Here is a 20158-nt window from a genome sequence, read left to right on the forward strand (position 1 = left end):
TCCAGGGTTACCTGGGTGCTAGGAGAGGTGTCCAAGTCCACAAATGCAGACATTTAGAGGAGAAACGTAGGTTGTGAAAAGGAAAATAATGAGTTCCATTTTGGTCATTCAATTTGAGATGCCAAGGAACAGCCCCCAGAGAAGAAATATCTACCAGGCATTTATCAGTGTGTAACTAGAAAATATTATGATAGATTAGGCATGGCTATCTAGATTTGGGAGTCATTGATGCAGAGATAACACTTGAACCCATGAGAATGGATGATCTCAAGTGAGAGTTTTTAGAGCCAGAAGAGAAGAGAAGGTTAAGGACAGAGCCCTGGGGAAACATGTGTTAAGGGACAAGAGATCCAATAAATGAGACAAAAAATATCACTCAGCTAAGTGGAGAACCAGGAGAAAGCAGTGTCATGGCAACCAATGGAGAAAAAAGTGTCTCAGCTGAAGAGGTTAGCAGTATCAAAAGCTTTACAGGTCAAAAAATGAAGACTAAGGAAAAGGCCATCAGATTAAGCAGTTAAACAGTCACTTATCTTGGATTTCAATTTCCTGTCAGCCACTTTTGTTCTAACCCTCCCAATCTGAAGAGCATTCTCCACAGAATGCAAAATAAAGACTTGAGTAGTTCTGCATTCTTTTTTGCTATTCTATCCATTCTCAGTCATGGTCCTGTGCTTTGTTGGGTCTTCCTCTTGCCCCAGCAGAATAACTAAAAAAAGGCCCCGTTGTTGTTTCATCATTCATCATTAGTTCCGGCTCATTCTGAGCTTTAGAATTCCTATTTCTTACTATTCTTCCAGGACCATGATACTCTTGTATCCTCCCCTGTTACCTACTCTTAATTTTCTCCTCTCCATGTCTTTGTCAGTGAGCAAGCATCCTTATCTGTCTGTTCTCTTCTCCCTTATTGTAATCATTGGTGTTTGTTTAATCAGAATTTCATTCTTGAGCTTCTCTTATCCCTCCTGAGGCAATTCTCCCTGCAGAATTTTAGGCCAGGGGTTCCTAATACTCTTCCTCTGAAATTTTCAGAAGTGTTAGTAACAGTAAAAGCTCAGAAGAGATTTAAGGCTTAATAGTTCCATTAACCTGGTTACCATCGACAGTCAGCACACTTAGTGTGCAGCACTCATCTTCAGAGTTTATTTTCAGTGAAAGCTACATAACCACTTCCTCTAAACTGGTATATGTTAGAATTTCACTCCATTTCATCTAAGGTCTTTTGATTTTAATGCAAACTCATATTTGTTGGGCACTTTGTAGTTCTGAAAGTGTTTTCACAAACATTATCTCATGTGAGTGTCCTAACAAGCACTTGACACGGTGAGCTCTGAATAAATGCTTATTGACTGACAATAGCCCTGTGCAGTAGATCAGATAGGAAACTGAGATGAGAAAGGTGGTTGTGACTGGCTCAGAGTCATGCAGAGAACCACTTTTCCTGATTCTTAGTCTGGTGTTTTTACTATTCCGTGTAACCAGCATTAAGCCATGTTCTCCAGATGAGAGAGAACAAAACAGTCTCTGTGTGTGAGGGGATGGTGTGTGTCTGATCCCACTGTGGAGTTCTGGTTTTGTTTTTGACATCATCACCTGTTTGCCTACTGAGAAATCATGATGCAACAAATTCTGCACTATCACTTCACCACAGATTCAAGCGGGAGGAGGAAATAAGCCATTTGTTTCCAAACAAGTATCCTTTCTGACCAAGCAAGTGTGACAAGAAGGGGTATTTCACAAAAGCACGTGCAGGTTAATGATGGATACATACTCAGCTAAAATGCAATTAATAACATTTAGCACTTTCATCTTCCAAGTACTTGATAAACCATGACTAATCCTCAGAGCACCCCCTGGGGCTAGGTAAGTTCAGCTGGGTCCAGGGAGAAAGTCAGCATTAGAGATGAGTTTGTTTTAGATCCCTATTCTTCACTCAGATCACCCCCTTTTCACAGAGGTAATCCAGTTTAATGCTTGATTTATGGGAAAGGCTTTCCAATTCCCAATCCAGTTTAAGCTGAGAGTCCAAAGTGCCATGTATTGCCTGCAAGCTCTCTGTACAACCACAAGACACCTCCCCTTTGGCAGAACCAGCTATTTAAGGGTAGGGAGAAATAAATTTAGGGTGGAAGAAGCAATGTGAAAGCCATTTAATGTGTAGATATTCTAAATTATCTTTAAAGTTGTAAGTCAGAAAAAGCCCTTTGCTGACCTAGGAGATGCAAAAGATCTCTCACTTCCATATATATGACCTGAAGCATTCATCTCTGGATCCTCGTCTCTCCTTCTAGGTCCCTACCTTTCACTTTCCCCAAATCGTCAACAAGTTTCTAATTCAATATGTTATTTTCCATTTGGAAAAAGGCTTGTTGCAGTTGTTGTTGTTTTAAAGAAGTAGAATTTTAAAACAAGTCCTCTGAGAACAGGCTGTGGTAGGGATTAATGTGGGGCCCACAGCAGAACTCAGCCAACAGCAACTGCCATTTAACCATGAAGGCAAACAAACCTCATGTGGGAGAAGGGGATATACTTTTATTATACAGAGCTTGTTTACATGTAATAATAGGATTAGTTTGGCAATGTTTATTTCTCTTCCCTTTGGACAGAAATTACTTCTTCAGATGACAAACATTTCATGCACCTTAATATATCTAAAAGGAATTTAGGGATATAGTCAATTATTGCTTTTAGGCTGGGCTTTGACTAAATATGGATGTTCATCAAAGATAAAAATCACCTTGTTCAGTTGGGTGCCAGGGAGTTAAGAAGGAAGGAGAGCTACTTTTAATTTTGACTTTTCCTAATTTCTTAAATTTCAGGATTTGTCCCCAAACTGTGGTATTTGATTCATGGTCTTCTCGGTTATTTCTCTTTTATACCTTGAATAGCCATTTAAAGGGAAGCCTTGGTTTGAACAAAATATATTCTACTGTTAAAATAAAAGACACATACAATTTGTCCTTGGTTGCGTTAACTCTGCAGTAGTGGCTACTTTAGAGGTCTTGAAATACACCAGAACAACATTTGAATATTTTTCCTCATCTTAATAGTAAATGAAGGGAGGGCAATTTAATCAATGAAATCGTAGGTCTAGTCCCTCCATCTATAATAGTTTAAAAGTACTGGGCAAAGTGCTGAGTGGCATACAAGGACAAATAAGGACATTTCATTATTTTAGTGTCTAGAAGGGAGAACCAGACACACACACATGTGTGTATTTATGTATGTATGTTCGTATGTATGTAAATGACTAACCAATTCTTAGATTTTAGTTTAATCAGTAAAGCAAGATGTAATGGAAAGAGCAGGCTTGAATTCCAACTTCTGCCACTTATTACCAGTGTGACACATTGGCTACATCACTTCATTTCTGTGGGCCTATGGTAGTATTGAAAGATCAATGGATTGGGATCTAGATCTCAATTTGAATCCTACAACACATTTACCTTTAAAATAAATGAATGAATGAAATGAATGAATGAATGAATTCTTGTCAGCCAGATTCATCCACCCAACAGTTTATGAACCGTTGTTTTCTTTTTTTCTCTTAGATGTGATTCTTAAAGCTGGAAAGCTTGTATTAACCATATGGAGATAAAACTGGGTTTTGCACAATGACATTTATTGATGCCGTATACTGTGACTTCCTTACCCCTAAAATTCTTTATAACAGGAAACCACCTCTTATGTAACCCTTAGCAAAGGAAAAAGTGTATCTGCTTGCCTGGAGCAATCAGAAGAAGATAGTTGACTTGGGATGATTTTATCATAATGAAAAGAAGCTGTTGATATTAGGACATGACATCTAAGAAACTATGAAGAAAGTACAGTTTGGGCAAATGTGGATCCCTCATTTGTGCCCGCAAATACCCGTTCCTTTGTACTGGGGGTGCAGTAGATAGTCCAGACTTCTTAAACATAACCAGTGCCTGCATGTTTTCTTTCATTTCTCAAAATTTGTTTTCTGGAGTGAAAGTCTAGGCCTCCTTTCTTGATCCTTCTGAGCTAGTTTGTTCACTGTTGTTTGGGAAAAGAGGGAAAATCAGCCCATCAAAAGTAGTCTTAAAAAAATATTTGGCAATTTTCCATCTTCCCAACTTTTTAATTATTTTTTGCTAGTACCATAGACACCACCAAATGTAAGAGTTCCACCAAAATGACATCCTTCCTGCTCCAGTAAGACTGGTTTGCAGAGATAATATTGCAGGTTAGAAGATGAGAAGCCAAATAGCATATTCGTTTTAAATAAGGTGTTTTAAATAAAGGTACATCATGAAAATCCTTGACCTGTAAGTATTCAAAGGGGTTTCAGAAACATCATCACATGCGATTGCCTGTGGGGTATGCAGGACAGATGCTTTTCTTCCCATTTTACAGATGAGGAAATCAAAGCACATAGGTTGAATAGGTTTAGGGTTACATAGTCATAGATCTGGCACTGGACTCTGGGTGTCAGATGATGACAGGCCTTTCAGTTTACCTTTGAACTGTCTATAGATTTTCACTTTATTTGTCTTGCTTTTTTTTTTGGCAACTTAGCTAATATGGAAATGTTTGCATGACTTCACATGTACAAATGGGTTATCATATTGCTTGCCTTCTCAATGGGTGGGCGATGGACTGGAGGGAGGGAAAGAGTTTGGAATTCAAAATTTAAAAATGAATGTTAAAAAGTAAAAGAAAACCGTCTATGGAGAATTGACCCTCTCCTGACCAGTAGTCTTCTGTTTTTACAGCGTTTATTCAGGACACCAGTCTATTCTGATCCCTCCCTCAGAGCTGGAGACCAATCCTGCCCTATGGCTTCTTGCTGTGAGTCAGTATAAAGTCCGAGACACCTTCTGTTCCTACTCAGTCATGGAGCTTTGCACCAAGGGACTAGGCTCACAGACAGAATCACTGAAGGTAAGTAATCTCACCTCTTTTTTTGAGCAGGCAGGCCCTTTCAGCAGTACCAGGGTATCTTTTGCCTGTTTACCCTTTTGACAGGGAACATTCCTGGTTGCAGTCACTGAAGGAGAGAAATTACATTTATGGAAGAGCTTGGAAAATTCTTGATAAAACTAACAGGAGTCTTTATAAAAGCCAGAAAACCAACACCTGCTGCTTCCAAACCCATTTCCACATAAGATGTTAGAAATACTCATCTTTGAAAAAAAGCCACCCAGGCTTTTTTTTTTTAATTCCTCTTGTCTTACTGCCACAAAATAGACTTATGGGCCAGATGTCAGATCTTTTGATCTGTGAAATACTCAGAATCATGGCTTCATTTCATCATTGTAACTCTGAAAGCTTGGGGTTTGCCCTTGTTTCATATGAGTGAATGATGGACAGAGAGCAACCTTGAAGCCAGAAAGAACTGGGTTGAAGTTCTACCTCTGATGCATGCTGGCTGTGAGGCCCTGGGAAAGTCCCGTAACAATTCTATTTTATGCTCAAGGCAAAACTATGAAGTGCCAAGAAGGTACTGACTTGAATTGGTATGGGAAGTTTCTTCACCCAACAGTTCATTGTATCAATAAAATCACAAGTCTAGTCCTTCTGGCCATACTATGTGAAGTTCTGAGCAAGGTACTGAGTGGCATACAATGTCAAATGAATTGTATGTATCATGTGAAAGTGTAAGAGGGATGTGAAACGTCATGAGATCAGGGAGTGAAGGTCCTTTTTAGCTTGTGGGATCAATCAAGAAAGGCTACTTAGAGGAGATGGTATTTGAAGAATGGGTAGGATTTTATCTGGTAAAGGTTCAAAGAAAGGAGAACTATAGTGCTCTTTAAGGATTTATAGAATTTACATCTAGAGTGTGTGTAGATGTCAAGAGACCAATATTTCAAAGAATACTAATGATTACTTCTTAGATTTCATTGGGGCTTCACTGAAAGACTTATAGAAGACAATTTGTTGAATTTCCATTTTATCTTTACCATGAAGTGAGGATGCCATATGTTTTTTTTTTTCATTTAATCCAAGGATACCCTAGTTACTTTCTACTGTCATGGTAAATTCAAATAGCTCCTTGTTTCAAATATCTATAGTAAAATAAACGTGAAGTTTTTCATTATCAAATCCAAATCCAGTAATCAAGACTTTACCCTCCTGAACTCAGTCATATTTGGGGGCTTTTTAAAAAACAGGGTGAACCTTCAGAGTTTGAAACACTTGTGTCTGTATGCTCCACCCCCCCCCTCCAGCTCTTCCCTAAAACCAAGAATGGTTTTAGGACATGGAGATAAAATCCAGAACATTGAATAACTGAACTGAGAAATGATGTCTTTTGAGTACCTTATTTTTAAATATAGAAACTAGTTAGACCTGAACGGTAAATATATTATAGCTTAAAGCTCTTCGTATATTACATCTAATTGCTCAACATCTGGACGGTTTCTTATATTAGTAGAAGTAACTGATAAACACATATTATAAACCAAAAGAGTAGAGGCAAGAATGCACTTTAGGTAATGGTACCTTTCATTCTACTGATCTTGTAAATTAAAATGTCCACACAAGCAAGTCCTTTCTGACATTTTTGGCTATATATTCCTTGGTTTTATCTTAAGCATCATTCGTGATAGAGACATGTGTTTCATATAACTATAGGTTATAGTATATATGCATGTATACATGTGTATGTACATATACAATACTGTGTGGGTCATATGTGTATGCATAGAGAGAATATTATAGGCATATACATACTTATAACGAACCTTATCAGCCCATTGCCCCCAGAATTACCTATGGACAGAACAAAGAAATAATATATGGAATTATATAAATATTTTTATAATTTATATACACACATATGCAGATATATGTATATATAGGTGTGTATTGTGTGTGTAATAGGCATGTTACATATATAATGTGTGTTATATGTGCATACTTACATACAAATATATGTACATGTGTAAACATAACATGTTTGCATGCCCTATATTGATTCTGTACTACGTAAAGCTGAATTGCATATATATATATATATATATATATATATATATATATATATATATATATATATATATATATATATATATATAAGAAGCAGCATGATATACTAGATTAGACCTGGCTTGGGAGTCATAAAGGCCTGGGTCCTTCTGACACATACTAGTTGAGTGACATAGGGTACATCACTTAACCTCTCAAGGTCCTCCCAGACAGCTCTCTAAGACCTAGTTACTACAGTGTTCATCATCTTGAAATTCCTCCCACCAATCAAATCACAGGTCCATAACAAAGCAAACACCATATATGTATATGTTGTGTTATATAGTAGTTGATATATGGTATAGTATGATATGATATGTGATATGATATATATGGAGGGGGAGAGAGAGAATATAATCTATACTTCCTATTACTTCTGAGGCCATCGGTGTACATACTCTCCTCATTGACAACCAAGTATAACGCTTCTGTAGATGATTTTATAATTGCTATAGCCCAAAAAGTTGATTATTTGGTGACCAGTCTTCCGGTTATGAGCCTTCTCACACTTAGTTGGTCTCAACACAACAGACCACAGGCATAGTCTATGGGAGTCTCAGATTTGAGGCTTTTCTACTTTGGCAAGACCTGCCTGAGTTTGTACTGAAATAAATGGCCCAGACTTCAGATAACCACTATTTCTTCCATGAGACAGTGAGGCACCAAGCTAAGACCTTAGTAGAGGAGAATACCATTGTCTAGCTATATAAAAATAGATTTCTCTGTCAAGCCTAATGTTCAATATAAGACCAAGAAGATACACATCCGAAAGCAACAATACCAGGAGGGATTGACATGGTCACAAAAGCCATAGGGTTACCTTAGCTACTTCTCAGATTTGCTGTGTGGAAATTGCTTTCCCAACTATAAACTATCACATAAATGTGTGAGTTATCATTATAATAGTAAAGCAAGTAAAAACAATACAGGCAGACATATTCACACCTGTTCATGTCAACATCATCTTGAATTCTCTTCCTTGCTCCAATCAGAAGTGCATTTGTTAGCAATGATAGACGGTAAAGAACCAACTGGCTTTATTATGAGGAGTTTTGCTCTCTTTGTCCCTCATTTTCATACCAGCAGACAACATACATCAGTGCCTGTGGTCATTCCTTTTTGGGATGCCATCCAACAACTTTGTTTACTCTCAATGTGAGCTGTGCCAACCATTACCACCAAAAGCATTCTGCTTGGCTCATTTGAATTCCTCCTCCTCTGATTTCTGGTGCTTTTGCTCGCTGGACCTCATCCAATGCAGAAATACTCTACCATAAACCTATAAAGTGATTAATCACTGGGAATATATCATTGGGTATTTCAAGGGCCACAGGACATAAAATGCATGATCCGTCTTTATGAAATCATTGGAAATGTCTGGTTTCCTATTTACATCCAGTGGGTTGGGATTTTTTGTATTTGTCTCTTGTGCATGCTCAGAAATGCACACACACACACTCACACTTGTAAAGATACACATATACAAACATTTCATCAGACTTCTTTTCCTGCTTTTTGCCAGCTTTGAATTACCTCAGAAGCATTCATTTTTCTCTGTCTCCCCTGCTTCACTTGCCGTTCTAGTGACCTTGCAGCTATTCAGAAAAGGTGTTTGGTGTTACTACTTCAGAGAGGCAGCCCAGGGTGGAAGACAAAGGGCTGGTCTTGGAGTCAAGGAGAACTGCGTTCAAGTCTTGCCTCTTGACACTTACTAGCTGTGTGACTATAGACAAGTCACTTAACCTTTCTGAGTCTGGTCTGCTTTGATGGAGAGATCCCCACATCAATGATATCCCAGTTTTTATATTATCTCTTCAGTTCCCGAATGTCACTATAGAGGTTTTAAACAGGTAGTCAGTCCAGTCCTCAAGCAACCCATGAAAAGCACAACACTAGATGACCATATGGCACTGGGTCTTTGCTGTGTTCTTCTGTCATTGAAAAGTAATGGGATTCATGGTTTACTTGGAAATACACAAGTATGAGATTGCCTTACCAATCAATACCATTATTATCATTCCCAGGCAAGAGGACTGGACTTGTCCCGAGTACGGACGTGCGTGGTAGTGGCAGAAGAACGCCCTCGAATAGCCCTCACACAATCATTTTCAAAATTATTTAAAGATCTGGGTCTCCATCCGCGAGCTGTTAGCACATCATTTGGCTGTAGAGTTAACCTGGCGATCTGCTTACAGGTGAGTTTCACTAAGGTCATTAGGTGCTGGAATCAAGGAAGTGACAAGTGGATGCCACATATACACCACAAATCTGAAGAGTTTTTGACCTTTCTATTTTTTTTTCTGGGTATGGTGCTTAGTTAGGGCTTTTGTCATCTTTTCAGCAAATGCATGTGGGTGGTACATAAATGTTGACTTTATTGTTTTTTTCTTACAGTTTCACATTTGTCAGTAACCATTATTCATAATGGGTATTCTTAGTATTTACCCAATCCCCAAATCTTTTAACTTGAATAAGAAGCATGGCAGTTTGTCACAACTTCTGCTGTCTGTTTTTCCTAAAGATTAGACACTTGGCATAAAGTATTCATACATCCTGTATCCCTGTCTCTTTATAGGTTTGGTGTGATGTAACCAGGCAAATCATTGCTTTTTGAAGAACTAAGTCACTTGAAGCAGGTTCAAATATCTCCTGTTGTATTGACAACACTTAAATCACAATCTCAGTTTAATTTCCCTGCCTTAGTTGTTAAAAAAGACAGATCTCTGAGATAACCATTTATTAGCCTTTCAAATCTGCCAAACAAAATCTGATTTATTTTCTGCCTCCTCCTTCATTAGTGGCCCTTCCAATCATATTTATTATTGCTGCCTTTCCTTAAGCTCTTGCTGTGTAAAAGGAGACACCCTAGCCCATGGAAAAGCTCAAACTTCCCAGAGTTAAGACTAACTAAATTTTTTTAAAAAAGGGTAAAAACGTTTCATCTTTCCATAAAGTCCTTTAAAGCTAAATCCCTTGAACTTGCCCTTAGGGTATAGACCTATAAAGTTCATCCTTTCTATGGTATTTTAAGAAGAAAATCCATATAGTGACTTGTATTACTCTCATTCATTACTCAGACCCTATCTTATGTCTCTTCAATTCACACTCCCCCCAAGGAAACGGGTGGATTTGTTTTGCTTACTTTTGCCTACTGGTTAACAAAAGGATAGTTATTTATTTATTTTTTTATTTCATGGAGTGGGGAGCTCCTGATAGAGTTGCCTCCCCCCAAAAACATCGAAGCATAGAAAGTCTTGGAAGCATTTTTTAATGCAAAGAAGAAAACAGAAGAAGGCAGAAGGAAATACAGACAAGCAGGGCAAATTTGAAAGCAACATATTAAAATTTTTTTGTATACCTTTAAAAAAAAACAAGGTACACACAACAGATTTAGATTTTTCACATATGATTGTGATTTTCTGTTCTATTCTCTATATGGAAATGTTTTTTTTTTCTCTTCCTCTCTCACTCTTTTGGTGTTTAAGTTCAGAAGTAAAAAAAATAAATAAGTGTAATTTTTAAAAAGAAATGCCCAGAAGAGAGTCTTGCAACTATTTTCTCCATTTTTACTTACTCTCTATTCTGCTCTTCCCTCATCTCCAATCAGTTATTTTCCCCATTTCTATTTTCTTTCTCTTCCCTCATTTCCTATCAGTCTTCTACTACTGTTTTTATGTCCAGGCAGCCAGCCTTCTTATTTCCCTTCATCAGTCTGACTCGGTCTCAAATTCAGCAACTGTCCCAAACAGCAATTTTCCCCAGAGAGTAACTGGGACTCCCCAAGTGAGACTATGAGAAAAAAATAGGTGGTAACTTGGCAACAAAAGCATATTTATTCTATTTCTGTCTCAGCTGCCACTTTGAAGTGCTATAGGAAGTCCTTTCACAAAAGGAAAACAAAACAAATTGCAAAAAGAAACCATAACATTTAGCAGTTGTCATCTTTGACATGATCGGTAGGCATTAACCAATTAAGTTCTACATCTTATGAGGTAGGAATTGATCAATTTCATACTTAAATTCCAAATGAAAGAAACTGAGTTGTAGAAAGAGTCACTTAAGTTCAGGGGTGATTATTGGCTTTTCAGAAATGTTCATTGAGTATGCATGATTCCCAAGTACATAGGACTAGGCTCCTTCAGATAGCAAGCTCCTTCAACGATAAAAAAAGTGTTTGAAATTATAGCAAGAAAAAAATACAACTTTTCAGGAACATAGCTGTCATGCAAAGAGAAGTATATCCACACACTACATTTCCTCAGAAATGAAATGTATCATGAGCTGCCACATCAAATGAAGAGAAATAGTAATTCACTAATCTTCTTGGAATTGTCCATCACTGCTTTTAAGACTTTTCATGGAACAATAATGACCTGAACCTCTTGTTTTAAAGGGGAAAAGGAAGCTCATGCTTATAGATCTCATTTGTAACTTAAATGGATCTCATAAGATACAGACTGCTTGAAGTCATATGTTCCCAATACTTACCATGATCAGCAAATGGTGAGCTCTCTTTAATCTGATAGGCTCTGAATAGCTTCCAGAGAAAATCAGAAAGGCTGTTTCTTTTACTTCCCTGGCAACTGTTTATACTTATATCTGAACAAGTCATACATGAGCTAGGCACACTCCATGGAAAAAGGAATTCAGTGTCCTCGTGTCTTTGCTTCTTGGGCCTCTCCATTCATCCTAACCTGTGTCAAAGGAAATAGTTTACAGATTTTCTGTATCATGAAAAGAGGTATCAAAGGATCCTTCTTTTTTTTTTTTAATTTGTGAACAGGAGAAAAAAAATTAGTCAGTTCTTCCTCATGCCTGTGTGTGGCACTGTCTGCATAATCAAAAATTTCAAGAGCCCAACTTGCTAGTGCAAGGTCAGCTTGAACAAGGTGACATACATAAAGAGCATTTGTTCAATTAGATGAGGTCCTGTAGCTGAACAAATAGCCATCAGCTCGTGAGGCTGAGCAAAGAGTAAGTCCCTGCCTAAGAAAGCTTTATGTATAATATGATGTGAGGAGGGATAGATTTCTTAAGGAGCTTTAACTTTCTGCAGCCTTGAGAGGTAACTCAATTGCTTCTCCTTGCTAATGACTTATTACTCTAACCCAGAATGTCACCAAAGTAGTTTTCTTTAAAAAAAAAAAAAGCTTTTTAAACTTCTAAGCTTCAAGGAATCAGGCTTTCTCTTCTAGTAATCAGTCTTCCACTGAATCTCTTTTAGAAAGACTTGTATTTGGTTTCTGTGTGAACCATTGTTGTCAGGACTGCATGGCCTAGTAAACTTCACCAGATCACCATTTCCTCATTGGCAAAATTGGGATAGCAATCCATGTTAACAATAATCTTTGTTAATCATTGATAACAACCCATAAACTGATGTATAAGAAACTTCTTTATCTGTGTGAAACACCACGTAAGAGTAAACTAGCAATATGATAAAGTGGTATAATCATTCTTTGGCTCACCATTGCCACCCCTACAGAGTTTAGGCTTGAGATGGAATCAATTGGTAATGGAACACTCTGAAGTGAGTTACCAATAATTCTAAGTTGTTCACCTCATTTTGAATATGGTGTTACTAAGAATCTACTTTGCCTGTCTAGTGGCAAGCTAATTCAGAAGAACCTAATCTCTATGATGCTGCTAAGGCTGCTGTTTTAAGTCGTCAGTCTGAAAAACCGAAGGGTAGTTGTTGCCTCCTCAGTCATTTCAAGACAGGAAATACCCACTGTGTGCATTTTGATGCTGTTGGCTTGGAGTTCATAAGTCATTATTCTTTGGCAAAGGCATGACCTTCTAAAATGAAAAATAGATTCCTTTGATTTTTTGCATGAACTTGTAAGATTGTAGGCACTTTTCAAAGGAGAGGGATGTAGATGTACGAGCCATTTGTTATTGTCAGGAAATGACATTTCCCAGAATATCTAGCTGCACAAATGACTTTTAATATAAAACAGTTGTAATTTGTTGAATTTAGTGTCTAAGAGAACATTAAAAAGATCACATCCTGACTTCTGTGTTTAATTAGCCTTAGCATAAATTTCTCCTAGTGCTGCTAAAAAGTGTCACTTGTTTATTAACCTCTGTTGGAAAGGATGTTGCCTGAAGCCACAATTACTCTTTTGAAAAAATTAAGATGAAGAGTTTTTGCTTGTACTAGGTTAGAAATTGTGTTCTCTCATAAAAACCTTAGTATCTTTCTCTATAGGATTCATGAGGAGGAAAACCCAAATCTTTTCCAAAGCAGACTCAAATTAGGGTTTCAGAGAAGGGAAGATTGAAGTACCCTTGGGTCACTTCCAATGAAACCTTTTGATCTTTGCTTTATTACAGATGGTGAAGATCTGTCCTAAAAGGGAAGCTGTATTTACAACTAGCAGGCATTTCAATGCTCAGTGAAATCAATAGCCATGAGAATCTTAAATTCACAGAATGTTATAATAGGAAGTGACTCAGAGGGCTTCTAGTCCAACTTTTACCTGAAGAAGAATATAATCTCTCTAACAATGTGGTCACCCAGGGAACCCATTACCTCCTAAGGCAGCCCTTTCCATTTTTAAACAGCTCTAAATATGAAAGTACATGCATATATATGTACGCACATATAAATATACATGTATGTATGTGTATATATGTATATAATACTGAGCCCAGATCTGCTGCCCTACAACTCTCATCCAACCTGGTTCTACTCTCTAAGACAAATTTAAAAAAAGCCTTAATGCCTCCTCCACATGATGTCCTTTCAAATTCTTAAAGGTTACTGCCACGTTTCCCTGAATTCTTTTCTTCTCCAGACTGAACACCCTCAGTTCTTTTCAGTCTTATGGTGTGGTTTTCATTCCCCTTTACCATCCTGGTCACCCTCCTCTGGATGCATTCCAGCTTTTTTTTTTTTCCAGCCTTCTTAAAATGTAGCTCCTCAAGTTGAACACAGTACTCTGGAGGTTGAGTGACCAGGGCAGGCTACAGGACTCTCCTGCTATCCGCTTCTTCTTGCTGCATGCAACACTTCTTTTAGCTTAGCCTGAGGTTCCATTCGCATTTTTGACCACCATATCACAATTGCTGACTCACTGAGCTTTCTGTCCACTAAACCTTCTCTCCCCAGTCTCCTACCATAAATCTCAGATGTGGAAGAGGTAAAGCATTAAGCATCACCTACAACAGTGACTAATTCTGCTGCAAACAGGCAGCTCAGAAATGCAGACTAAGGTGTTTATGGGTGGTGAAGGACAGAAACACCATACCATTCATACTCATCCCCTATATCTGCAGTTGCCAGCTCAAGCTCAAGTTAACACAACAGGTACCATGGAATTCTCAAAATAAAATGAATTTGACAGGAAAGTCACCAGAACCATCAATTAATTACTTTTTTCCTGTACTTTACTTTTAGGAGAAAAAGCCAAATATCAAGAAAAGAAACTGATATGAAGGATTTAGCCTATTCCAAGCAGTTAGTAACCTCAACTCAGACCTAGCTTCATACCCCCTTTTGATCCACATCTGTATTTTTAGACAATCTGAATTGATAGAATTAGAACCCCCAGGTATAATAATATCCTCAAAGCAAGACATAGGCATTCAGTTTTGTTCAATGTCCAAGTCAAGAAAGTGAATAAGTATATATTTCAAAATTGGTAATAGTAAAGATTATTTTTCTAAAACTGCAAAGGGAAAAAAACCCACTGGTTTTGAAATCAGAGGTTCCAGCTTTGCCATTTGCCATCTTGGGTTTGCCATTTTCCTACCTGTCTGGCTTTTGACAAGTCATTTTACCTTTTGGGGGCTTAGTTTCTTCAAGCATAAAATGAGAGGTTAGATCTAGCGACTTCTAAGATCCTTTCCAGTCCTAAATTCCATGAACCTACAGAATTTCCACTTAACCCTCTGTTGTCAGCAAAACATCACACACCAAACATTTTAGCTGATGAGAGGTTTACTAGAATTTACTTTTTATGGAAGGGTAAATAAATGCTCTATAGCATATGTTTACATGTGGGATGGACCAGGGAATCATAAAATGAAAACTAATGGGGTTTGGAGAATTTTTACTCTAATAATAAATATAAACCACGTAAGACTTTGGAGGTTATCTAGCCCAACCTCTACTGGAGTAGAAATCCTCTATTAGAATAATGATAATAATAATAATAGAGAAGTTTATTTCAAAATACAACTTTACAAACATGACTGGATCTCATAATGACTATAAGCAAATTACTGTTATTCCCATTTATAACTGCCAACAATGAATCTATAAGAGATAAAGGTTAAGGGATTAACCCAAGGTCACACAGTCAGGACATGGCAAAGACAAGATTTGACCTAAGGTCTTTTAACTCCAAATCCACTTCTATTTTCATGATAACACAGCTTTCCAGAGTACTAAATGAGAGAATTAGAACGTCTTGTAGAAATTCTGCTCCTACCCCATGAGGCTGGAACACTGCTCTCATCTTTCTCCCTCTGTGTTTCTTATGACCTTTTCTCATTTCTCATCCTTCTTTACCTCTCTCTTCAGTCTTGACACTGCTGATCACCTTCTCCTTGATTCTCTCAGCTCTAGATTTTTGTGATTATGTTCTCTCCTGACTCTTCTCCCATCTGTCTATGTCTCCTTCCAAATGTCCTTCTCTAGATCTTCATCCAGGTCATGCCCACTGTCATGGGTATACCCCAAAGCTCTCTTCTGGATGCTCTTGTCTTTTCCCTCCATACTATTTCAATTGGCGATCTCATCAGGTCCCAGGAGTTTAATTATCATGTGTATAAAAATGATTCCCACAACTATTTATAGAGCCCTAACCTCTTTTCTGGACTTTAGTGCCTGCATCACTAGCTGCCTCTTGGACATCTCAAAATAAATGTATGGTAGACAGCTCAAACTGAACAGAATTTCATTATCTTTCTCCTCAAGCCCTCACTTCTTCCAAACTACCCTATTATTGTCAGAGACACCGTTGTCCCCCCAGTCACCCAGGCTTTCAACCTTGCTGTCATCCTTAACTCCTCATTCACCCTCACAATTCATACACAAACTAGAAGGAATAGATGAGGAGTGAGAGCATTCCAGGCATAGGAGAACAGCCAGGGAAAAGGCCCGGTGTCAGTTGATGAAGCTTCATGCATGAGGAGCAGCAAGAAGATGTGTGTGTGCGTTGCTTATACAGTTATTTGTGTTTTCTATCCCAGTTAAAATGTCCTTAAAGGAGGAGACTGAGTTTTTTTTCCTTTCTTTGTGGCCCCAGAACAGTGCCTCCAACATAATGAACACTTAATAAATGCTTGCTGACTGGCTAAGGTCATCTTCCCACTTGAAGCCAATTAGATGTGGACTAGACTGTCATCTTTCTCCTGAGAGAGGCTTCTTTAATTTTGAATCTGCATTAACATAGCAAAGAGAGGTAGGTCTTCATGGGATCACAGCCAGTGTAAGAGAGTTTCTAACTCCTCTACAACTTTAACCATGTGAATATTTGTTAGAATAGTTTAATAGAATGGCCCTTATCATTTATTCACTAAAAGTCTATGGAATGTAGTTTACTTTCCTTTGAGTAGATCACACTAATTCTCTATAAATAGCACTTACATACCCAACAATTGGACACCCAGACATTTAGGGAGAACTCATTGCATCCTACAGCAGCCTAATTCCCTTTTGGATGGTTCTGTTAAGAAGTTGTTTTCCCCCCTTAGATTAAGCCTAGATTTTCCTTTCTGTGGCTTCTACCCGTTTCTCTTGATTCTATCCTCTGGAATTTTGTGATTGTGGTCCACTTCTAGTTTTTGTCCAAAGGTGCTTAAGTCTTCTCTCTCTTTCTCTTAGAAAAAGAAAAGTCAGAGTGTTATTAGTGGAAAGGGCACTAGATTGGGAATGAGAGGAGTGAGTTCCAGTTTTAGCTCTGTTAATTTAGTATCTGTGTGAGCCTAAATAAGTCACATGACATCTTTCTGCCTGCCATTTTCTCACTTATAAAGCGTAGGGCTTAGACTAAATGACCTGTAAGATCCGTTCTAGTTCTTAATCTTGGGGCTGTTGGTAAAGTGGTTTTAAAAGAACTTTAGGCAAAACATTCCTCCTGTAATTTTTTTTCTTTGATTAGCCTCACCCTGGCCCCCCACTCTGCAATGATTGGTTTTTATCTGTTATACATAGAATGAGCCTTTGCTACTTTATTTTACAGTGTCTTTGGTTCAGTTCCCTGGTTCTGTTATTATTTACATGATGTATATTCACTTCTGAATAATATTCACTTTGAATAGATGCTAGCACCATCACTTTAAGTCTTCCTGCCACTGCTGGCCTCTCTGGCAAGAACGTAATGAGCTGAAGGACATAACTACAGTAAGGCCATCATTATTTAAAGAAACCCTGCAAGTCAGCCTTTGGTGAAGTAAACAAGTATTTTGGTAACAACCTCCTAATGTATCTGTTTTGTGAGTTCCCATTGGGGATCTATCAGGTTTTCTAAAAGTTAGACATGCTTTTTTTTTTAATTTCCTTACTTCCTGTTCTTTCCAAATGTGTATAAGTTTTCCCCTTGAAAAAGAGATCGTCTTGAGATCATAGGATTCCTCCCTTATATAAGAGAGTTTTTAACTCTTGTACTGCTTTTACCATATGAATTTGTATTAAAATGTTTTGAAAGAAGGGTCCTTATAGTTTACTCAATTCAGGTAGAAAGTTGGTTTCCACTCACAAATATTTGCCAGAGTGTGCCACCCTGGGCATTCTGACTACTCTTGCAGCTGGATAATTTGGGAAAGCATTGACCTAGTTCCAAGTCCAGCTTGACTTCAGACAATGTGGACTCTTAGAAGGATGTTATTTAAATAATTATATTCATCTGGAATGTATGCAGTGTGGTTCCCTCTAGGAATACAAAAGCACATCACGCATGCCTTCTTTGTTCTTTCTCTCCCAATTTTGCCTCAATTTATGTGGAGGCAGTGGGGATGAGGGTGGGAGGTGGGGTATGATGGCAGCAGGGAGGCTGAAAGGGAGAAAATAGATGGAAAAGCAGAAGGCCTAGTTTTTCTTCCTAGCCCTGCCACAAGCTTTGTGCCTCTGGGCAGGTTTCTTGGAGCCTCAGTGGTCTGTACAATGGGTATAAAAATGCTTGTACTAACCACCTCACAAAATTGTTCTGAAGGAAGTCCTTTATAAACTTTCAATATGTCTCAGCAGAAAAACCACTGATAGTTATGGAATTGCAGCTTCATTTCCCAGCTCCAACATTTAGTAGTCGTGTGGCTATGGTCAAATCACTAAACCTCCCTTAGTCTCCCTTTGCCTATCTCTAAAATGGGAACAACAGTACTTGTATTACCGACCTCACAAAGTTGTTGTGAGAAAAGCAATTTGTAAACCTTAAACACTGTATAAATGTGCTCTATTATTATGAAGTATAAAGAAACTGAGTCAAAAGGGTTATGACTTATGGGAATATAGGTGTAGGTCTGGAAGGGTCCTCAGAGGTCATCTAGTCCAACTGTGTCATTATCTGGATGAGAAAACTGAGGTCCATGAAAGTTAAGTGATATATCCAAGATCACAATGGTAGTTGATAACAAAGTTGGGATTTGAATTCCTGTCCTCTGTCTCCAGAGCCTGAGCCTTTCTCACTGGCCTGTTATGTAATATATCCAGAGAACAGAACCTAATTCTTCTGAAATTTTGTCCAGTGAGTTTTCATCTAGACAATGCTCACAGCATTATTTGGAGAGAGTCAGTGGAAGAGGTAAACAGGATCATTCACTCCAGTTTTAGATGCTATTGAATTAGGTACCAGGGAGAGTCATTCAAGAATTCAAGTTTGGGACAGCTTGTGGGCTCTCTTGGTAGTTTTCATCATAATGAATTGATATCAGTGGAATCAGAATTAAACTATCCCAAAGAGCAACACAGACTCACATACGTGTTTCAACTACTTCTGGGAGGGAGTGAAAATATGGCCATAGCGGTAGGCTGCTCTGGTGTCTTGTGAATAGGTGCTCCCTACTTTGTTCGGGTCATTTCATCATGAATTTAATGGTAGCCACTTTGGCAGATGCAAATATGACCTTACTTGTAAATATGAGCAAGTAGTTGGTCCTGAGGACCAGATGCATTGGAGAAATATTGGGGTGGGGGGGAGACATGTCCCTTGATCTCGGTAGGGGTTGAGAAGTGTGTGCAAATGACCCTTTCAAGAGTAGGTATCCTCTGCTAAGTGCCATGGAGCTAGACTATACAAGAAGAAGGAGAATAAAGAAAACTTGCTTTAATTGCAAGAAGAAGGAGAATAAGGAAAACTTCGTTTAATTTCCCAAACAAATCCAGCTAAAGTAGAATATGTGTTGCTCCTTGTGTACGTCTTTCTCGGTGTTGGTTTGGGGAATCTTGCTGAGCAGTATTGCTAAGTTAATGTAGTATGCATAGGTATATTGCTTTAGAGGCAAAAGATCATTGCTAGCATCCTTTAGTCTACCAAGTTTGGATTGCCATTTCAATTAACTAAGTGATTAAATACCTGGGCCAATAAAATTCAATCCCCATTTCTTTTGGGAAAAAATAAACCAAAAAAAAAAAAAAGCTTCCTAAGATGAAATCATCCACTAACATTGTCTTTATGTCTTTAAAACCACTTAGCTATTTGTCCATGGTTATTTGTTTATTACCATCTCTTCTGTTGCTCTACTACTAAGATGTTGACATCTCACTTTAATTTTTTTAACCTTTAATGGTACAATGGTTAATTTTTAAAATTTCTGTATTTGACATTGTTTTTGTTCTTTTTTTTTTTATTCTGTTTCCTGCTTTTGGCATTTTCCTTCTTCTCTTCCCACTTTTACTTCCCACTTTAATTGTTTGGCTGTATGGGGGATTTTATATGTTTTTTGTTTTTTGTTTTATTTTTGGTTTGTGGTCTGTCTGGTTTCTGTTTTTGGTCTTGTGTTCTCGTCTTTCCTTCTTTCCTCTTGTCCTTGCTATCCTGCCGCTGTAGCCTCACAGGCTGGGGAAGCTGGCTGACCAGGTAGGGGATTTTCCTGTTCCCTCAATAGCAATACCTGCCTTATCAGCTTCCAACAGTGGGACAGACTAGAAGTTGAGTCTGGAGATTGAGGGGTTTAAAGACCCTTTGGTGCAACAGTGCAGATGGCCCAGGGCTATTTAATC

General features: G+C 38.1%; 1 protein-coding gene across 1 annotated transcript in view; it reads left to right on the forward strand.

Moving 5' to 3' along the window:
- The window catches only part of DIP2C (disco interacting protein 2 homolog C), a 592611-nt gene that overhangs the window by 521183 nt on the left and 51270 nt on the right, over nucleotides 1–20158 (forward strand). Inside the window, exons 31-32 of the mRNA XM_036759139.1 lie at nucleotides 4737–4905; nucleotides 9015–9185. Coding sequence (XP_036615034.1) covers nucleotides 4737–4905; nucleotides 9015–9185 — 340 coding nt within the window. The remainder of the gene's footprint in view (nucleotides 1–4736; nucleotides 4906–9014; nucleotides 9186–20158) is intronic.

This window comes from Trichosurus vulpecula, chromosome 5 (genome assembly GCF_011100635.1).
Source record: "Trichosurus vulpecula isolate mTriVul1 chromosome 5, mTriVul1.pri, whole genome shotgun sequence".
NCBI lineage: Eukaryota > Metazoa > Chordata > Mammalia > Diprotodontia > Phalangeridae > Trichosurus > Trichosurus vulpecula.